Below are 20,769 nucleotides of genomic sequence, written 5' to 3'. Positions count from 1 at the left end.
TGGTCTCTAATCAGGTGTGCCCCCTGCCTGGGTCTGTCTGCCCCGGCCAGACCACATGTCCCCTGCCTGGATTCCGTGACCCCCGCGAAGTCTGGAACCTCTGCCTGGACTTCTTGACCTCGACGTGGATGACGAGCCCCGGGCCCAGATACGTGACATCCCCTGTCTCATTGGGCGCCCCCCTGCCCAGGCTCTCAGCACCCCTGGTCCTGGGCCCCTGCCCCGTACCATTCTTCAGCTCATCCACCATCTTGACTTTGAAGCTGCACTCCGCACACGTGCGCCCCTTCTTCTCTCCCGTGCCCCAGGCCTGGCACTGCACGCAGGAGCGCAGGTCCTCACAGAGGCCCAGACGGACCTGGCGGGGGCGCAGACGGGCACCGTGCTGGACAGGCCTCTGGCAGGCCCACTCACCCAACCTCACGCCCTTGCTCTGCCCCTACGGCCCCAGGCTCGGCCCCTCCTGTCCGCCCCGCCCCGTGCCCGGGGTTCCGGTGCCCACACCCCAGCAATCCTGGCCTTACCGCTGAGTAGTTGATCTCGCAAATGGTGTCTGTGTAGAGGGACTGCTGGTTGCAGTGGCAGCGGCCACACTCGCAGTGGCCACGCCCATTACAGATGCCCTGAGGCAGGAGGAGGCACCAGTGAACTGGCTGCACCCTCACCCCTGCACCCTCACTGGGGCCCCCTCTGCCACCCGACCGCCTGCCTCATGCTCAGGCCTACCCCATTGCTGTCGATGCAGGTGGCATTGCTGAGGGGACAGTCACAGCTCGGGCCTGTCCAGCCAGGCTCACACACACACTGGCCCATGGAGCAGCGTCCCCGGTCTGCCAGAGGAGCAGGGAAGGGAGAGGAGAGCCCATTCACACCTGCAGTCCAGGCTGCCCACCTGCCAAGAAGGGCCTGTGGGAGGTGAGCCTTGGGAGCAGGGAGGTCTCCAGCCCTGGGCAGAACCATCTCTTCCTCGATTTCTTAGAATTTCCTTCCCTCCATCTGTCTCCCTCCTTCCCACCTCCCACCTTCCTTTCTGCAGCCAGAGTGACCATCCCGAAACACAAATTCAATTGTGTGGCTCCCCTGTTTAAGAACCACTGATGAGTCTTGGCCAATGCAATAAGATAAGAAAAAGGAATAAAATACATAAGTATTGGAAAAGTGAGAAACAAAACTGTCATTACTTTCAAGTTATCAGGAACATGTCACAAAATATCAAGAAGATGCAACAGATAAATTGTTAGATTTCAAAAGTGAGTTTAGCAAGGTGTCTGGATACAAGGTTAACATACAAATAGCTAGAAAATGAAATCAAAACCTCCAATGACTCCCTTTTGCCCAAAGGATAAAGTCCAATACCCTCAGACTAGAATAAGTGTTGATTAGCTATGGCCTGCAGGCCCATCCACCCCCCTGTTTTTGTAAAAGTTTTACTGGAACACAGCTACACTCATTTGCTTACGTATTGTCTAAAGCTGCTTTCTGCTACGATGCAGAGCTGAGTTGTTACGACTGTGGCCATACCGCTCACAAAGCTGAGAAAGTTTCCTGGCCCTTTAAGAAAAGGTTTGGACTAGACTAGAAGTGGACCAGCCTTGGAGAGGAAGCCAAACCCTCGCATTCCGGCCTTGCCTCCCTCCCCAGTAAGATCTCCCTCTCCTCCTTCTCCCGGCTCTGCCTGTGCCACACGCCTGCCTTTCTCCACATGTGCTGGGTTCTCTTCCCATTTCTCGGGGCACACTCTGGATAGACAGTTGGAGAGATGTCGGACAAAAGCAAGAATGGACGACAGGATAGAAAAGCAGGGGCCCGACCCCCAGTGGCAAGTATACAGTCGGGGCTTTATAAATATTTGATGAGTGTATTTTCATTCATCCTCCCCCATTCAACCATTCGATCCTTCCACGTGGCAGCTGTCTGGGTTCTGTGATCCCTGCCCAGCTCAGAAGCTCTGGCCAGACTCTGTGCCCACGGCCTGGGCCACACTGTGTTAGGCCCTGTGGGGCTACGAAGGGCACGTGACTTCAGGCTGTGCCTGCTAGAAACGTAGCATCTTCTGAGAAAGGCAGGACCGCCATGCCATATACCGCCAACCACCCAGGGTTGAGCTGGGTGGCACCCACCCCGATGAGATGGGAGAGTGAAGACAGGAGGTGGGCACGGACTGGAGGACCTCGGGGAAGCCGGGGTCTTAAACACAAGGGGACTGTCACCCTGGCCGTGGGCATCGAGTTTACAGAGGGGGTGAGATGTCCCGGTTGGGACTTGCCTTGCGGGGAGGCACTCAGGGGGTCTGGAGGAGGGCTCGGTCTGAACGTGGGGATTCTGACCCCTGGCCTGGCTCTCCCCGCTGACCTGGGTCCTGATGGGAGATCGGTAGGGTGGGGCGGGGCACCGGGCCACCCTCCCCGCCCTGCATGCCCAGCGCGGGCTGCCGGCGCTGCCGAGCTCACCGTTGCAGAGGAATCCGGAGGTGCGGGGACACTGGAAGTTGTCATGTTCACAGAACCGCCCCTCGTAGCGGCCTTCGCCGTAGCACACGCAGTGGCCACACTGGCACTCGCCCTGCCCCGAGCACGGCTTGTCGGTGCCCTCCCGCAGGCACGGCTCCGTGTCACTCAGCGAGCCCGTGGAGCAGTTGCAGCTCTCGCCACTCCTAAGAGAGGAGCCACCGACTTGCTCACGGCCCCGGGAAAGGCGGGGCTTTTACCATCCCGTTTGACAGAAGAGGAAACTGAGGCTCTAAGAGGCCACGGTGGGTCCGAGTCACACCGACAGCAGTGGCTGAGCGGACTCGAACCTCAGACCCCTGAGATCCCCACCCACCACGTCCCTTCCTCATGAGACTTGTCCAATGCCTCGAAGCTTTGAAAGCCTAACCCATCACTTAGGCGCTCATTCTTGATCAGGTGATATGTACCCTTGGTTCAAAACACTCAAGGTTCAAAAGGTAAGGAGTGAAAAGTCAGTCCCCCCCCGCCCCGTGCTGTCCCCAGACACCCAGTCCCCACACCCTGACGGCCACCAGCGTCCTGATTCTCGCATGTCTTACCGGAGATAAACTGCATATCTACACACTTCCAAGCGCTTTGAACTCATCCGCCCGACAACCTGGCGTGCCCCGCTCCCGGCCCTCCCGTGACCCGCCGCCCACCCTCGGCCGGGCACACACGGCGTGCCCAGGGCCGGGCGCACACTCACCAGCCCTCGTTGCACACACAGTGTCCACACATGAAGTCTCCGTGGAAGTGGCAGTGAGGGGACAGCACCTCTTTTTGCTAGAACGAGAACACAGTGGGGCGTCGGGGGCGGGCAGGGCCACTGAGCACCTCTGCTGCCTCTGCCCTCACAGTGCCCTGTGAAGGAGCTGCGGCCGCAGGAGGCTCTGCTTCATCCCCCGGGGCTGGGGGCGGTGGCTCCTTGCTCCCGCCCAGGGGTGTTGCTGCCGTACCAGCTCACAGGAGCACACGTCACAGATGATGCCCACGTCCATCCTGAGGCCGTCGGAGAAGGAAGGCTTCAGGTGGATGCTGCCTTGCTTGTCGTCTTTTGGCAGCTGACACACGTGCATCCCATCCATGTCCTCGATGGCCCGCAGCTGAACTTGGTAAGTGCCCTGCGGGGACCCAGCTGTCAGCCCAGCAAGCTTGGCCAGAGGACCAGGGCGGGCAGCTGTGCCCGCAGGCCTGCGACCCTCCAGCTTCGGGATGCCTGACACCCGGCTCCCTGCCTGCCCTTCCTCAGGGCTGACACCTCGCTTCTGCCAGGCGGTCGCGATGGCCATAACGAGAGCCTCCTTTGGCCCCTTCGCGCCTCTGAGCGACCCTCTGAGCTCTGTGCAGGTGAGGTCCTGGACACGCCGAGGAGGCCGCCAAGCCCGTCCACAGGGCTGACCCGGAGGCCTTCAGACCCAGGCCTGTCTGACTCCAGAGGCCACACACTCGACTTCTGCTCAGGCAGGCCCCCCACCCCCACCCCGCAGGGTGCTGCGCCTGCCCTCCCCACCCCGGGCCCTAGGGCAGCGTACCACTTCCCCCCTCCTGATATGAAAGGACCCAGACTTTGTCTTCTGGAACATCTTGGAGGTGACCTCTGTCCGCAGGCCACGGGGGCTGTCCAGGGCCCGGATGTCCAGGTTGGAGCGAATGCGCTAAAGGAGGGCAGGCGATCAGTGGTCTCGGGGGAGCCCGGGCTTCCCCACCTGGCCTGGCCGGGCTGTGCTCCCCCACGCTGGCCTGGCTGGGCTGTGCTCCCCCACGCTGGCCTGGCCGGGCTGTGCTCCACCCCCATCTGCATGGAGGACTCGGGGTGGGGGGTTTGTGGTCAAAGTGGCAGAGCCCATATGTGCCCAGGGCCACAGATGAGGCCACAGGTGGTTCCCCAGGACCCCCAAGGACCCTTCCTCACCAGCCTACCCTATCTCTCCACCCCGACCCGGGACATCCGGCCCTGCCCGGGAAGGGCCGAGCCCTCGCGCCCCTCACGTTGAAGGCCTCCTGCAGCAGCTCCACGATGTTGGACGAGTCCTCCTGTAGCACGCCCAGCGAGGACACGGGGAAATACGTATGCAGCTTCTGCAGGGGAGAGGGCCAGGCCCCGGGCTGAGCCTCGACAAGAACCGTCTCGTCGAACCCACACAACGACTCTGGGGTCACCCGCAGTTTGCAGAGGGGGTCACTAAGGCCTGGGACCTGCCGGTGTGTCCCAGAGCCTGCCCTCTGAGCCCCCATCTGCTTGGGAGCTGGGCTGGGGAATGGGCACCCGACCTCCTCTTCCCGCCACGTCATACCGGGAGGTGCCACAAGATTTGGGGAGGGAGAGGGTAAGGAAGAGGGGAGGAAGGAGCGAGGAAAAGGAGAAGGGGTCTCTGGGAAGTTCCATGGGCCACCCGCTGCCCTGCCCAGCCCTCGCCCAGCGGCCCCGGACACTCCCCCGCACACACCTCGTAGTAGCTGTAGGAGTAGTTGGTGACAGCGAAGATGGGGATGATGTTGTGTTTGCCAAGCAGGCGCACCAGGGTGGGCACCGAGGGGTAGTCTTGAGTCTTGTACTGGGTGTAGGTGCCTGTGGGGTCCAGGTGGCACTTCTCGTCGTTGCGCCCCATGATGCCGGCCAGCACGTTGGCGCCGTCGGCCTCGTAGTGGAAGGCGGACTCGGTGGAGAACACCAGCAGGTGGGTGCTGTCAGGGCGCCAGCCGATGTCCCTCTGGGGACAGAGACCAGGGCACGCCCGTCAGCGGGCCGCCCGCCGAGGACAGCCACCGCGCTGCCATGTGTGACGGTGAACGTCCCCAGCGTGGGGCGCTGCTAGGTCGCATGATGAGCAGCATGCGACTGTCGTGAACGACGCGTGTGACCGACAGCACACGAGAGACCGTGGCGAGAAACGGATGCCGGTGACGGGGAAGGGGACGTGAACGTGGTCTGCGCACGCGGCGGGCGCTGTGCCGGGTTCATCCGACCGTCCCCCCGAGGTCACAACCACCGTCGCGAATGTTTTAACTGCATAGAAAAGTGCACCCCCTAGTTTACAGCCAAGCCGCCCTGAACGTGCCCGATCCCGTCTGATCTCGGAAGCTAAGCAGGGTCGGGCCTGGTTTGTACTTGGATGGGAGACCACCTAGGAAGACCAGGTGCTGTAGGCGTAAAAAATAAAATAAAATAAAAATAAATCAATAAAAAAGAAAAGCGTCGCCCAGGCAACGTTAAATGAAGAGACCCGTTGAAATAGGCACAGCGGTGCGTGGCGATTTCTTTGAAAATACTTGGGGTGATTTGAAAAACTGCGTGTTACAGGAGAGAAGATGTCTATGACGGGGTGAAACGAACAAGAGTTTCCACATTATAAGTGCGCTGATTAGAACTATATAAAATAAGGGAATGAAACACGCTGGCGGATGTCAGTGGCGGCTGGTCTGCTGGCGGTGAAATTATGTGCGAGGTCTGTTCTCGGTTTTCCAAACTGCCTATTGTATGGGGGTATTATTTTCAAAATGAAAAAAACTGATGTGCACATCAAAAGAAGTGCTCTCTTCAGCTGCCCAGCACGGTTGGAGACTGGGCAGCTTGTGGGTCCTGGGAGGCTGACATTCCTGGGAAGATTGGGTGGGAGGCTGGCCTCAGGGCACTGAAGGTTCCAGAACCACAGGACTCACGTCTGCTTCACTGATCAGTGTGAAAGCAGGATGTGACTGCTCGGGCTAAAGGACCGTGGCTCCCAGCACATCTAGACCCAGATTGTAACTGAGGGCCACCCAGAGTGTCTGAGCCCGTCTTCGTGGGTGGGGGCCTCTGCCCGGCACCAGGACAAGCCAGCGGGCGGCTCGTGCCCTTGGAGAGAAACACGGCTGGCAGGACCCCCGTCGGCACTCACCGTGCACACGGCCGTCTGCAGGATGGCGTCGAAACCGCCCTCGGGGGCGTCCAGGTTGCCTGAGATCCGCTCTCCCTGTAGTTTCCTCCGGAACTCGTCCACGTCGTCCGTCAGGCTGATGACATTCTTGAAGGAGAAGGGGGCATCACTGTGGGGCCAAGGCTCCTTCAGCCTGGGCAGAGGTGGGAGGGAGAGAGTCAGTCAGGGGAGCAGGCCCCGCATTCCCGCATGCCCACCCTCTGCGGGGAGCCTCCCCCTGGCTCCGGTTCAGCCCAAAGACTCGCAAGCGTCTGGGTGGAGGGGAGGCAGGCCCATGGCCGAGACTCCTGCCCACGCGGTCACTCACTTCTCAGGCCTCATGTCCGTCTGAGGGACGCTGACTTTGTCCACGAACTTGCCAAATCCAATAGTATAGTCACTGGTGAGCTGGCTCAGGACCTGGGCTGGGCATCAACGGGAAAAAGAGGTGCAGCTGAACCCCAACACCTCCACATCGACACAGGAGCCGGGAGGAAGAGGGAGAATGACCCTTGGTCAATACTTTGCACGCAGGACATGAGTCCACGCTCACTGTCGCCCTCGTCCCTATTTACAGATGAGGGGAGTGGGACTCGGGGGGCGCAGAGTCGCGCACGGAGCAGGATGGAGAAGGCGGCCTTCTCAGGAGTCCCAGACCTTGAGGACCTTCTCCTGAGAATGTGGACAGTGACTGTCCTCCCTCGTGGGAGAGGTGCGGCTGTCCTGAGCCCTGGCCTCCTGAGCAAGGCCCCCCGCTCGCCCCCAGCCCCTCGGCCTCCACGCCGGCCCCACTGTACCCAGGTGCTGCCCCATCTGCTTCAGGTTGTCCAGATCGTCGGACATGGAGTTGGAGAAGTCCATGAGGATATAGAGGTCCACGGGGCTCTCCAGCGGCTCGAACACCTCCAGCTCAAAGTGCCGCTCCTCGCCCGGCCGCAGGCGGACCCGCAGAGCCTGTGGGGACACCTGGCTGCGTCGCAGGGTGGTGTCGATCTGAGTCTCCTGTGATCAGGGGAGGGGAGACCCTGTCAGCCCAGCTAGGGACACAGCGAACCCCCATAAACAGCCAGCGCTGAGCAGGGACAGCCCCCCGCCACCCCTTGCTCTGAGCACCTCTGTGATCTCGAAGCTGCTCTCCATGACCATCACGCCCTCTGGCCGGCAGCCCGCGGCCAGCAGCTCCGTCTGGGTGTTGCAACGCCGTTCCTTGAATGTCTGGCCAGAAGGAGATGGGGTCAGGGGGCGTGGTGCCCGTCCCCTGGCTGTCCCAACCCTGGATTTAGTCCCCACCCCCGAGTTTCCTGGCCCTGGCTGGTTCCCCTACACCTGCCGAGGGTGTGGCCAGGGTGGACGTGGCTAGAGCCGGGGTGGGGTGTGGCGAGGCAGGGCTCCCAGGTGGGGAGGCGGCCCCCGGCCGGAGAAGGCAGCTGACCGGCGGCTGCTCACCTTGTCGGTGCAGTAGGCACAGTCCTTGTCCACGCGGATGCACTCGGTGCAGCTCTTCACCTGGGCTTTCTTACAGCGGTTCGCTGTGGGGAGAGAGGGACGGGCAGACCTGAGATGGGCCCCACCAAGCCCTTCCTCACCCACAGCCTCACTTGAGAGGTGGCGTGTCTCTCCCCAGCTCACGGAGGAGCTGTACACGGGGGCGGCGGCTGCTACGTGGTCTGCCCCAGGTAGCACAGGGAGACACGAGCACAGCCAGGGCGCAAACCCGGACCCCTCCACTCGCGTCAAGACGGAAGGAGGGTGGGGACTGAGACACATACGCTGGCTCATCTGTTGGCGGGGAAACCCTGGCCATCCCCTTGCCCACTCCTCCAGGGTAAAGGGGTCTGTGTCTGTCTTGTTCATCGCTGCGTCCCCAGGGCCTAGCCCAAGACCTGTCCCACGGTAGGTCGTTAGTAAATAAATGAGGTGAAATCCAGAGTTTCCCCAAAGGTTACTGGGCTTCCTTTTGGTTCTGTTCAGTTAAAAGCACAGTAGGGACCTGCTATGTGCACCTGGCATGCTCAGCGGGTGGTCTCCTGGGCCTCAGGCAATGGCGTGTTGTCTGCCTTTAACAATGACTCGGCAGCGGAGCCCTGGCCGGCATTTGCCCATCTCCCTGGTGTAAACAATGCCCCATGGTCTACTTCAGCCTATCAACATGGCCTCGACTGACAAGCCAGATTTCGAATTTCATGGGCAAGAGCCAGCACTGGCCACGTGCGGATGGCAGGCACTTGGAGAGCAGGCGACGAGCCACTGGTCCCTCTCTCCTCTGAATTCCTACAAAACTATCTGACTCTTCTCGAGGCCTCAGCACATCCTCAAGTGCCTCTGTCTGCTGCTGGGCGTCTTCTCTGTTTTCTAGGCCAGTTCTCCACCTCCCAGGGCCCTCAGGCCACACGGTCCCAGCTCACAGCTCCCCAGGCCTCACTGTGCTAAGTGGTCAGTTGTTGAACGGCCAAGTGTCCGGGCGAGACACCCCGTGAAAGGCCCCTCTGTGAGGGCAGTGCCTTGAAGGTGTGCCCCCACCAAGAGAGGTGCCGCAGGGGCGTGCCAGACTCACCCATGTCCCCGGGGAAGCTGACGCTCAGCAGGGCTGCCAGCAGCAGCCTGGTCCACGGGCTGGGACGAGGCCCTGCCATCCTCTTCCTCCTGTATAACAGCAACAATCGACATAGGTGCCCCGTGCCATCAGCTCACTGGGTCTCCGTCAGAGCCCCACAGGAGAGGCACTAGGATTCCCATTGCACAGGTGTGGGGATTGAGGCTCTCCGAGGCCACCCAGCTTACGAGTCGCAGGGCCCAGGGCCCCTGACTCCTCTTTTGCGCTCCCCCTTCCTTGCCACCTCTGGCGTGGGTAGGTGTCCTGCAGGTGGCACCCTGCCCAGGGGGGTGCCCACCCTCTTGCCTTTGAGGACTCTGGGCTCTGAGCCTAACCCAGTGCCAGGTGTGTGCTGGGTCCCTGAGGGCAGAGCTGCTTCTGCCTTTGCCTTTTGGACCCCAGCGGGCCTGGGTCAGGCTTGGCAGGGAGAAAGCCACCCAACATGGGGGCTGCCTCCAGAGGGCCTGGCTCTACCTTCTTGTCTGGCCCACTTGCCCTCTGGTGAGGGTGGTGCAGCTAGGAGGAGGGGGGTCCCTCTCGACAGGTGGGGAGGAGGCAGCTGCTGGGTTCCTCAATGGCTGCCTGGCTCATCAGAGGTGGGGGGCCCTGCCCTACCCGCCCAGGGCTAGATTACAATCCCCTCCTGTTCCCCACCCAACACGCACACACGGTGCCAGCCACCCCAGGAACCTCGTCTGCCTTGGGGTCACTGTTAAACCATCTCGACTCATCAGCAGCCTACGGGGCAAGCCCTGGCATCCCTGAGGCCTTTTAAAAATGGGCGTCCTGCCGCCTCCAGAAGAAAAGGGACTTGCCAGAGCCACCAGGCCTGCAGAACAGAGGGTGGAAGTCAGCGTGCCTCTTTCTCCAGAGCCACAACCATACTACGCCCACTGCCTGCCTCCTTGGATCCTTTCTCAGTCCTGGGCTTGTGGAGCAGGGGCAGCTCCGGGCTTTGAAGGGCCGAGGCCCTCATGATGCTGCGGAGGCCCATGGTGGGGGGGCGGGTAGGAAGGCATTACTGCCCCCCCTCCAATGCATGCGGCCCCCAGGAGGCCACTAGCAGCTCCAGCACACCCACAGGCAGAGCCGGCTGGGGTACGGGAGCCCTGCACCAGCCGAGGGGCGGGGGCTCCTTTGGGGAAATGACTTTCCTGCAGCCTGGGGCAGAGGCACCACACCCACAGGCTACACAATACAGACTGCAGACACGGGCCTCTCTGGGGCACCATTACACATGCAGGTGTGGGCACTGCAGGGCCAAGCCGGCTCTTACTCACCTTCCCATGCCCACAGGCTGGGCGCATAGCGGGCACCAGCCCAGCACTTCATGTATGGGATTGCTGTTTAATCTGCACAGGAACCCAGTGGGGGATGTGCATTGTCCCCATCTCCCAGAAGAGACAAGGCACAGGGCTGCTGGAATCCCCTGCCCTGCCACCAGCAGCAGGGGGAGCCTGGACGGGACCCCAGCGGCCCAGACCCCTCCCATTTAACCTCCACATCATCCTCAGACACTTAAAGATGGCAGTTGGGAGACTAGCTATGCATTCACCTCGTGTTTTAAAAGTTTTAAAAGTTGTCGATGTTAAAAACAATGAGATTTCACATAACAGCACGGTGGGCTTGTCGGAAGATGTGGCCTCGGTGGGCTGGGCCAGGCACTCCCCAAACCACCCTGGGCTGCACCAGGCTGCTGGGCCTTATTATGTGCCAGCCCTGGAGTGTGTGACTGCCACGCTGAATGTTGTCACACTGCGGCATACAGAGGCCTTCCACGCACAGGGACAAGACACGTGTGGACATGCACTGTGACCCAGACATGCAGAGGCTCAGAGCTCCCCCCACACCCACCCTCCCTCCCACCCCATGGGACCCCAGCTTGGCACATCTGTACCTGGCCACCACGGCTCTCTCTCCTCCCATCTCCTGGCGCCTCGGCCGCTCTACCACCCACGGACATCAGGGTCAAGGAGGCAGGCACCCCTACCCCGCCGACCCTCAAGTTCTCCTCTCCCCTCAGCCCCCAGGAGGGAGACCTTCCGCCTTCATATCCAGCTCTATTGGAAGCAGCAATGACCATGCCACTCGCGCCCAGTCCTGGGGCTCAGGGTGTGGCAAGGCCATGCTTCCTAGAGCAGCCACTGCTCTAGGAAGCCACGCAGGGCCACAAACAGAGGGCCACCCAGGGGCCAAGGGGTGGGAAAGGGGGCTGGCACTGGAGGTTACAGTGGTGGGCACAGCCCCCAGGGCTGTCGGACGAGGTAGGGAGAGCTTCCTGGAGGAAGGGTGTCCTGAGCCGACTTTGTGGGGAGGGCAGGTGTGTGCTTGGCCCAGAGAAGAGGGAGAGTCAGGGACTCCCCAGACCCCAGCTGGACTGTGCACCACACAATGGGCCCTGCCCAGTCCAAGAGTCTTTGCCTCTACATGGCTGTTCCTTCCACCTTCTTTGCAAACCCTGGAGGGGTCCAGGCCAGTAGGCCTGCCAGCCCAAGCTGGTTTCTGCCCACTTCTCCTGAACACCCACGCAGCACCCAGGCCTCCCCCTCCTGCTACCTCCTCTAGCCCAGAGGTCTGACTGCCCAGAATCTTCTCCAGCTCCCCTGCCCCTCCACCCCCAGCTGCAGCCTGGGCACACCCTGGCAGGCTGGGCACCTGCCCTGGGCAATACAGGCAGAGGCGGCCAGCGCCTGCCAGCCTTCAGGAAGGCGAAGAGCAGGGTAACAAAGGCCAGCCACCCATCCCAACCCGCTCCCCTGCAGCGGTGGCCCAGGCTGAGGTGAGCATTCACTCCTCCCAACGACCAAGGTCCCAGAATGGGCACCCAGCCCTGGCGGCTGGGGGACCTGGAGGGGCGGGAGGGGTGCGGCCACGCAACCCGTGACTGCCCTCTGCCCTGCGCCCCGTAGCCCCGGCGCCTGCCGGGTCTGGGTCGAAGGCTGCACCTACCTCCGTGCGGACTCGCGTCCTCCCGGCGCTGGGCTCGGCTCGGCCGCTGGGCTGCAGGCGCGCTGGGAGGTGGACTGTCCCGAGGGCAGGCTGCAGTGGGGGCGGGCGGCGGGGAGGGGAGGGACCGCTTTATGGGGCGGCGGCAGGTAGGAAGGAGGCGCTGGTGAGTCAGGCCGGCCGCATTCCTGCACGCGGCGCGCACCTGTCGGGGCAGGAGCCCGGGCGCCACCGGGCCCGCCCCCCGGAAAAGGCCGTGGCTCCCGCGGCGCCCGGCCCAGTGCCCCGACCGGCCGCGGTGGGGCAGGGGAGGAGCCACCCCCTTTCGCTCCAGTCCAGCTCCGGGCGCAGCGCCTCCCCACCCCTCCAGGCTCCAGACTCGGGTGCTGGGCTTCCCTGAGCTGAGGGTGACCTCTTAGTTCCCGGATCGGGGTCCCCCCCTCTCCAAGACCCTGGTCAGTGAGCCTACATACTGCCAGGGCAACGACTGGGCGCACCACCTCCCGCCTTCCTGTGCCAGCGCAAGGGGTGGGCCAGGAACCGCCCCAAGTCAGGTCTGCCATTCACTGGGTCCCCTCAGCCTCCCCTCCAACCCCCACGAATGTCCTGAGGGAGATCCAAGCAAGGACTGGGTCCCTGAGGATCCTCAGGCAAGCCACTTAAACCTTCTTACGTAGGATAGCCATCAAACGGCCAAGACCCACAGGGCATGGAGTAGGCACTTGGATTGTTATAGTTGCTATTGACACGCTAGTTCACAAATCTGACCTCTCCAGTCCTCTGGTGCAATCTTTCAGGTGCTGCTGAGAAACGTGTGTTCAGGCTGAAGTCTCTCAAGTCTCTCTACGACCTCAACTTGATCTATTTCTCTAGCCCCACTTGCCAACAATGCCGCTGAACCCCCGGTCACCGGCAGACCCCCTGCCCGAACCGTGCAGCTTCAAGCCACCACGTTGGTTTGAAATGATCTGTTTAGTGGTCCCTCTTCTCCTTTGGATTGTGAACCAACCCTGAGGACCGATACTCTCTGGCACAGCTTTTATCTCTCGCTCCTAGCTTAGTGCTTGACGTATAGCAGGTGCTCAGTAAAAGTGTGTTTGAACCAAATGGGATTGTTGGGTAACCTCCCCGAGCCTCAGTGCCGTCATCTATAATCAGACTTGTGAGCTGCCAGCTCAGAGATAGTGGGGACAAATGGGACCAGATGTGGACGAGCCACACGGTACTTGCCACAACTGTGAGCACGGTTGCCACTCAGCCACCTCGCCCAGGCATCCTTGAGAGCTGCTGTGCACAGGCCAGGCACTCTGAGAGGCCGGCTCTTCGATTTGGGAGCACTATGGAAGGAGCCCCAGTTCGGTTGAGGCACTCAGGTTTGGGCATGCCAGGACAGTACAAGTGCCCTGTGGACCTGAGCTGCTCCAGCAAGTGCCCACTCCACCTCGGGAAATGGAGCACAGAGAGTAGCCTGCCAACACCATCCATCAGAGGGCTGGGTGGACGATATGCACCCCACTGTGGGTGGAGGGCCGAGGTACCTGTCTAGAGAAGGAGACCCAGGCCCAGGGACAGCAATGTCACAGACTCCACTGGTCTCAGCAGCCCCTTCTCCTCATTGCCAGATTCTTCTATAAATGACTAGGGGGCTGGAGCCCTGTGAGACGTCTGCCCCAGGAAGGTTCTGAAAAAAACAAGCCATGATGTTCCTCGGGTGGGTTGGACTCCAGGGATCCATTATCTGGAGGCTGAGTCTGGACCCCAGGGGACCATGGGCCATGGGAGATCATGTGCAAAAGGTGAGGTATCTCTGATACAGGAAGGCTAGTTTGCTGAGAAGGGGATCCTTAGCTTACACAGTATTCCCAAATAGGTTACTGGCCCCCAAAGGTTAAGAGTCATTGTATTACATATTCATTTGATGAAAATAAACTTTGCTGTCTTGTTCTGCAGCCTTAGGGCCAGGGTGAGGGTGGCGTGTATGTGGTCCATCCGTAGGCTCCGCCAGAGGGGAGGTCTCCTGAACAGGATGGAGAAGCCCATGAGCCTTGGACTGCTGCTCTCAATTCCCCGGCACTCATCACCTGGCTCCGGTAGGCCCAACTTGTGCATTCGTTAGTTCAATCACTTATTCATTTTACAAGCATTTAATGAGCTCTGATGCCAGGTACCCAGAGGAATGAAACACACCGCCTGCTTGCTTCAGGGTCCTCCAGAGTGGGCTGCATGTTCTCCAGGGGTGTGCCAGGTAATCTGCTATTTTTGTGTTTTACAATGTACATCACTTACTGGTAGACTGGTACCTGTTTCTATAAATAAACAAGTTAAATGACAGGAAAGTGTGATCACAAGAGTCTGGTAACCAGTCTAGAGACCAGTGTCAACCGAGCCATCCAACAGAGGAGACGGCTCTCAGGTGGACAGTCTCTAGGCCAGGTCTCTCCCGGGGCTGGGGTTGCCAGTAGACCCCCTTCAAGATGGTTCCCCCACCACTTTATTTTGATATTTCCAAACATATAAAAAAGTTGAAGGAGAGTGTAAAGATCATCTGTATTTTTATCACCTAGACCCAAGAATTAACATTTTGCCGTATTTGCTTTATTTGTCATGTATTTATCTTTTTATTCGAATGTAAGTTGAAGATAGTACATTTCCTCTCAAAAAACTCCAAGCATGTACCTCCTAAGAATAGTCCCCACGTAACAATAACTTTATCACGTCTGAGAAAATGAACAAGAATGTCTTAATATCTGATTTGACCACATTAAAATGTCTTAGTTGTCCCAAAAATGTTATAACTGTTTCCCCTGGAAATCGAGTCCAGTCCATTTCACCCACTGCATTTGTTTTCTTTCTTCCTTTAAAAGTCTCCCTGCCGCTCCCTCCCCGACACACCGACCTTTTCGAGGCCAGCTGACCTGCAGCATGTCCCACTGTCTGGATTTGTCTGATTGCTTCCTCATGGTGTCATTGCACTTGTTTTTTTAGCCTCCTGTAAACTGGAAGTTAGATCTAAAAGCCTGATTAGATGCAGGTTAAACATTTTTGGCAAAGATGGTCATAGGTTGCGCTGTGTGTTTTATTGGGTGGTACGTGATGTCAGCTGCCTCTTAGTGATTAAGGAAGCGACTGCCATCTGTCTTCGTTGGAGAAATATATTTTTCACTTTGTGTGAAGAAGGAATCTAGAGGGGTGTTGTGATGCTCTGTCACCTTGCCCAGTTCCCAACATTTCACCAAAGGGTTTTAGCATGCACGGTTGATCCTTGCCTGACTCAATTATTCTTTTGGGGTTGAAGAATGGTGATTTTCCATTTCTACATTTAATAGAAGGTAGACTTCTGATTTAAAAAAAAAAAAAGATTTCCTCTATCAACAGGGGATGAACTATGTGCCTCCAACGATACAAGGTAAATGTTTTTGAGTTTTAGAAAAAAAATTTAAATTACTATTATTAAACAGTAACCCAAAAGATTTTTAAATTGTGATAAAAACATAACATAAAAATTACCATCTTAATCATTTTTAAATGTACAGCTCAATTGTGTTAAGTATATTCACATTTTTGGGCAACAGATCTCCAGAACTTTCTCATCTTATAAATTGAAACCTTATGCCCATTAAACAGCTCCCTATTTCCCCCCTCCCCCAGACCTTGGTTAACTACCATTCTATTTTTCATCTTTGTCAATTTTATTCCTTTAGATACCTCATATAAGTGGACTTGTACAGTGTTTTTTTTTTTTTTTTTTTGTGACTGGCTTATGTTATGTAGCATAAGGTCCTTGAGGGACATTTACATTGTAGCATACGTGAGAATTCCTTTTTAGGGCTGAATAATATTCCATTTTACAGATATATCACATTTTGTTTACCCATCATCTGTCAACGGACACTGGGCTGCTTTCACGTCTTAGATATTGCAAACAATGCTGCTATGAACATGGGGTGCAAATATAACTCCAAGACCCTGCTTTTAATTCTTTTGGATATATACCCAAAAGTGGGATAGACAGCACAGTAGTCCACTTTAAATTTTTTGAGGCCCACCGCCCTGTTTCCCATAGCAGTTGCAGTGTTTACTGTTGTCCCCAATGTCCCATGCAACCTCCAGTGACCTTGTGCTGAGGGGGCCCCGCTGGAGGCTGCAGGGCGGGAAGCCCCTTTAGAGACTTCTGGGGACAGAGGCAGCAGCTCCTCTCCAGGGTTGCAAACTCCTGTCAAAAGATGGTCCCCTAGCGCCAAGTCACGTGTGAGAGGGAGGGGACAGGTGCGACTCGGTTTTGACTTGGGAGACAGCAGGGCAGGTCCACCACACTCCTGTGCGGGGCGCACGGCTCTTCACAGCCCGGCTTCCTTCCCCGACACGAAGCCCTTCCGCCGGCGCGGAGCGCTGCCAAAGAGCAAGGAAGGAAAACGCGTCCCCTCTGGGCCGGCGGCGGCTGGGAGATCTGCTTTGGTCCCGAGAGGAGCCCGGCGGGCCCTGCGCGGCCCAGGCGCGGCTGCAGGGCAGAGATAACAGGCACAGGAAGGGCGGGGTGGCAGGTCCTGCCAGCGGCCGGGCCCTCGTGTCAACAACGAGCTGCCCCCAGCCCAGGCAGGAGGTGATTCATCTCCCCTGCTGCGCGGGGCCTGCTGGCCCGCTGGCCAGGTACCAAGGGACCTTGGCCAGGTGCCGACGCCTCTCCCTTCCCCATGCTGGTTGGGGATCAACCCTAGTCCTTCTGGTAACTGGCCTGACTTCAAAGCCTGGGTGTGTCCAAGAAGTGCGCGGAGAGGCTCAATCGCTCCCAGGGGAGCCGAGGCCGCAGCTCCTGAGAAGGGGTCAGGACAGTGGGAACACGAGGTCTCACCCACTCCGAGCCCCCACTGCCTATGTCAAGTGGCGTACTCGGGGAATGGCACGGCAACTTCCTGGGCCACCCCCTCATCGACCCTGAGTAATAACCCCAACCGAAGAGATGGAGAGGGCACCTGAGCTTTGCACGTGCCTGCACACAGGCTGCAGGAAAGGCCAGCGCATCTGAGACGCCGAGATGTAAGAACACAGCGCTTTTAATCGGGAACAGACCCCAGCGGTGTGCAGACACTGTCCACAGTGCCCCGCTCCTCTGCAGCAATGTCCTCTTCGGGCTAGAACGCCACATAAAGGTTTCTCTGGAGATGGCGTCAGGGGAGCAGGTCTCAGTCCTGAAATGTACAAAGTGGCACCTCTCCTTGGGCATCGGTCACTGGGCTGCAGAGTCTCGTCAAGTCCTGAAGTGGCTCCTCCTGTGACGGAAAGGAGAGTGTCCGAGCCACACCGAGCCGGTCCCTCGGGTCACTGCTTGGCCTTTTTCACGATGGTTCCCACGGCAGAGATAACGGTGGTCTTGGAGCCACTGGCACTGGTGGTCACTGTGACAACAGCTGGCAGGGTTGCCGTGGTGGTGAGTATGGTGGGCTGGGCTATGGTTGTCACCGGGATGGCTGAGTCCCACTTGCTCTTTCTCTTCTGGGCATCTGGGAATAAGACAAGAGAGAAGTCAGGACCAAGGCAAACCAAACAGCAACATTCTCGTTTCCAGAAGGCCGGGGTTAGAACTTAGGGAACAGGCACCAAAGAGGCTCCAGCCACACACAGCCGGGGGCAGCCAGTAAACCAGGGAGTCCATTCCAGGCTCCGAAGCTGGCTCGCAAACTCTGGGCTCAGACAAAAGCACGGCAAGGTGGAGCCGAGGCTCAGACCCCCAGGGGGATCCCCACCTCCCCGTGGGGCCTGCTCCCCCGCAACAAGGCAGGGAAACCCTCGCTCCATCTGTGATGTGGCTGGAAGCGGACAATCCGCCTTCTACCTGCAACAGCGGTGCTGGCTGTGGTCGTGGTGGTGGCCGTGGCGTTGGTCGTGGTGCCTTTCTTGGTGCCTGTCACAAACTCGATCTGGAGGAGGAGAGGGAAGAGAGTGAGACCTGGGCAAAGCTGTTGATCCACGTCCTTTTGCCAGCCGTCTGCTCCCGGGGGACAGAGAGTTTGGCACCATACAAAGGAGGCATTGAGAATCAGCTCTGCTGTGACTGTCCGGGGGAGGGAGAGGTGTCAGAAAGGTGTCTGAGAGGGATTTTTACTACTCTGAAAAAAGTTTCCCAAACAGACACTGTATCCCCCCCAGCATCACTAGGCTTCTGCACACACCCGGGGAACCCCTGCCCGCCGCCCCACCTCACATGCCCAGGCCCCTCCTCCTCACACCCCGGAGGAAGCGGTGCCCGCCAGCACAGGGGAAGGACAGGTCCGGTCCCCAGGCGCTGCAGACACGTCCCCGCAATAAGCCTGGGGTTTGGAAGGGGGAGGGAAAGAGAGAGAAGGGACATTCGATCACGGGTTAGGAAAGAAAACCGGGCCATCCCCCAGCACCAGCTCCCACAGGGCCGCTGCACACCCGGGCCCTGAAGCCTCTGCCTGGGGGGCGAGGGGGGCATCCTGGAGGTCACAGCTGCTGCAGGAGGGTCAGGCCAAACCAAATGTGGAGCAGTTTCTGTCCTGAGCTTTCTCTCTTGGAGACTCTGGTCGTAAAGTGTCCAGAGCACATTTGGTTTCAGTCAAATTTCCATTCCCTAAAGGACCCATACTGTTTGGGAAGAAGCGGCGCTGAGGGTCCTAAAATGAGGGGTCACCTGGCCATTGGACAGGGGACCTACAGGGAAGCACGGAGGCAGGCCACCAAGGTCAGCTCTGGAGGCTGAGAAAGGCAGAGACTAGTGCACTTTCGGAAGGAAATACTTGCCTCCATTCAGGCCAAGGAGGACACTGATGACCCCAAAGAGAGAAAGCCAGCAGGGCTCTGCAGCTGTAAGGGGGAGAGGAGGGAGGGTACATGCAGCAAACTACAAGACCCCAAGAAACCAAATGGAAGCAACTGGAAAGCGACTTCAAGCTGAGTTACAGAGGCTGGAAACCCAGCAAGGCCTGTTCCGTCCACAAGGAGAACCTAAGGCTGCTCAGAGCATCGTCAGGCAATGAACCGCGGTGGGGTCGGGGTGGGGAGAGCAGTCTGAAGCCCTCTGGGCTCAGCCAGCAGGACCCACGTGCTCCAAACCCTGCCCTTTTCATCTAAGATGTGTGTCCATCACTTACTTTGGTTCTCTCCTTTTTGGCCTTTTCCAATTTGTCCATTTCAATCTTTTGGGCTTTGGCTGCAAAGACAAGAGAAGCTGTTACAAGAGGAGCCGGAACAGTTTCTACACTAGTCCATCACTCGCTGCAACCCCTGCGATCTTGTTCGAGGCACTAAGGTGGCCTTCGGGACTCCACGGCCTCCAATGCAAAGGCTCAGGGCCGGGGGCTGTGCATCTCCTGTCAGGGCTCAGCTCCCGAGCTCCAGCTGACGGCTGCCCTGTGGGAATGTGGGAGGCCCAGTGTGGACTACCTTCCCACGGACCACGAGAAGCTGGAATTATGGATTTTTAGGCAGAATGTTGGCAACTATTTCAAATTAAAGCGAGATGAGACCTACGTGGGCCAAACAGAACACATCTACCGGCTGAATCTGGTCCATGTGCTGCTAGTTTGCAACCTATCACTTGAAGGCTTGGACCCTTTGAAATTCCTCCCCGTTCTCCCTAACGGGCCCCTGAGAAAATGCTGCATCCTCGCTGACCTCAGAACATGCTGTCCCTGGGCTTGGGACAGTGTCTGCATCTGCTGGGCTGGCCTCTGTGCACCTTCAAACCTATGCTTAAATCTGGTTTCCTGAGCAAGATCGCCCCACCCCTTCGGCCTGGTTAGGTGGCCCTGCTTGCATCCCCATCATCACAACCCTCGTTGATGGAATTCCTCCTTCGATCCTGTCTTTTCTGCTGTATTATGAGCCTCATAACTCAGAGATGGGGTCTGTCCAAGACTCTATACCAGCTCCTTGGACTCTGAAATACATGCTGCCTGATGACTTGACTGACACGGACAGACAGGCTGATGGATGGATGAGTCAGTGGGTAGGTGGACGAACAGGTAGATGAATGGATAGATGGCTACCTACCTAACGCCTCATAGTAGGAGTCCTCAGACCATCCGTGGGGGTCAAACATATCCTGAAAAAAAAAAAAAAAAAAAAAAAGGTTAAAGCTGCACTCAGGGCCATCGGATGACAAATGAGTTAGAAAGCCAAGCCTCCCCGCCAACCTCAAGTCTTGCCATGGGTCTTCCTGGCCTGGAGTCACCTGGCTTTCAAGTTCACAGGGGCTCAGCTGTTAGCCCTGGTCTCCTGCCTGCTAAGGCAGTGGCCAACTGGTTCTTAGGAATATGAGAGCAGTGGTCTGTTTGTCCGCAGGCTGTTCTATACGAACAGTGTCCTCACTCAGGCCCTAACCAACCAGGGGCCCGGCGGCCACTGTGCCACCGCAGTCCCTACTGGGCTATTTCGCAGCAGCGGGGGCTCAAACATGAGACGGGATCACGCTCTGCAGCCAGCAGTGCTGCCGCGCAGACCTTCTGGTGGCTCCAGGCTGAACCCAGCGGAGCAAGCACAGGGCCCTGGGTGTTCTCCCTCAGCCTCCACGTGCGGGACATACCTTTGGGTAGTTGGTGCCGAGCTCATCGATTGCACAGAACTGGATCAGCTTCTCATAGATGCTGAAAGAATACACGGCACTGAGCAGGCCCTCATCCCAGATTTCGATCAAAAGCGTCCAGCTCCTGGGCTCAGACGATACTTAAACCCGGCTGACTTGTTCTAAGCAAGCTTCCTGATGGGAGAACTGTCCACTGGCCTGACATTAAGTCACTTCTAACCCTCTGCTCTTGCAAAGAGATGGACTGCTAGCCAGGGGTCAGGACAAGCGCGGAGGGCTGTGTTTTTTGGGTCTCATCCA

General features: G+C 58.4%; 2 protein-coding genes and 1 non-coding gene across 6 annotated transcripts in view; 1 reads left to right on the top strand and 2 right to left on the bottom strand.

The window, feature by feature from the left end:
- The window catches only part of ITGB4 (integrin subunit beta 4), a 28,237-nt gene extending 16,233 nt beyond the window's left edge, over positions 1–12,004 (bottom strand). Inside the window, exons 1-16 of the mRNA XM_023531617.1 lie at positions 11,931–12,004; positions 8,943–9,031; positions 7,835–7,917; positions 7,502–7,603; positions 7,186–7,390; positions 6,717–6,813; positions 6,371–6,542; positions 4,940–5,203; positions 4,482–4,571; positions 4,025–4,147; positions 3,449–3,613; positions 3,199–3,275; positions 2,451–2,653; positions 727–830; positions 525–623; positions 111–358 (exon numbers count right to left, since the gene is read on the bottom strand). Coding sequence (XP_023387385.1) covers positions 111–358; positions 525–623; positions 727–830; positions 2,451–2,653; positions 3,199–3,275; positions 3,449–3,613; positions 4,025–4,147; positions 4,482–4,571; positions 4,940–5,203; positions 6,371–6,542; positions 6,717–6,813; positions 7,186–7,390; positions 7,502–7,603; positions 7,835–7,917; positions 8,943–9,021 — 2,111 coding nt within the window. The 5' untranslated portion in view covers positions 9,022–9,031; positions 11,931–12,004. The remainder of the gene's footprint in view (positions 1–110; positions 359–524; positions 624–726; positions 831–2,450; positions 2,654–3,198; positions 3,276–3,448; positions 3,614–4,024; positions 4,148–4,481; positions 4,572–4,939; positions 5,204–6,370; positions 6,543–6,716; positions 6,814–7,185; positions 7,391–7,501; positions 7,604–7,834; positions 7,918–8,942; positions 9,032–11,930) is intronic.
- On the top strand, positions 5,524–5,642 carry LOC111741083. The gene has a single exon (XR_002780866.1). It is a non-coding gene; the product is annotated as a 5S ribosomal RNA (ribosomal RNA).
- Positions 12,005–14,516: 2,512 nt separating the features above from the next.
- SAP30BP (SAP30 binding protein) overlaps positions 14,517–20,769 on the bottom strand; it is a 35,173-nt gene continuing 28,920 nt past the window's right edge. For all 4 annotated transcript variants that reach the window (XM_011361949.2, XM_023531697.1, XM_023531696.1 and 1 more), the window contains 5 exons: positions 20,470–20,530; positions 19,938–19,989; positions 19,037–19,095; positions 17,758–17,842; positions 14,517–17,425 (listed from right to left, as the gene is read on the bottom strand). In XM_011361949.2, coding sequence (XP_011360251.1) covers positions 17,244–17,425; positions 17,758–17,842; positions 19,037–19,095; positions 19,938–19,989; positions 20,470–20,530 — 439 coding nt within the window. In that variant the 3' untranslated portion in view covers positions 14,517–17,243. The remainder of the gene's footprint in view (positions 17,426–17,757; positions 17,843–19,036; positions 19,096–19,937; positions 19,990–20,469; positions 20,531–20,769) is intronic.

The sequence above is a fragment of the Pteropus vampyrus genome, unplaced genomic scaffold (genome assembly GCF_000151845.1).
Source record: "Pteropus vampyrus isolate Shadow unplaced genomic scaffold, Pvam_2.0 Scaffold72, whole genome shotgun sequence".
Taxonomy (NCBI): domain Eukaryota; kingdom Metazoa; phylum Chordata; class Mammalia; order Chiroptera; family Pteropodidae; genus Pteropus; species Pteropus vampyrus.
The sequence above is the reverse complement of the archived record's forward strand: the minus strand, read 5'-3'. Positions and strand labels throughout refer to the sequence as shown.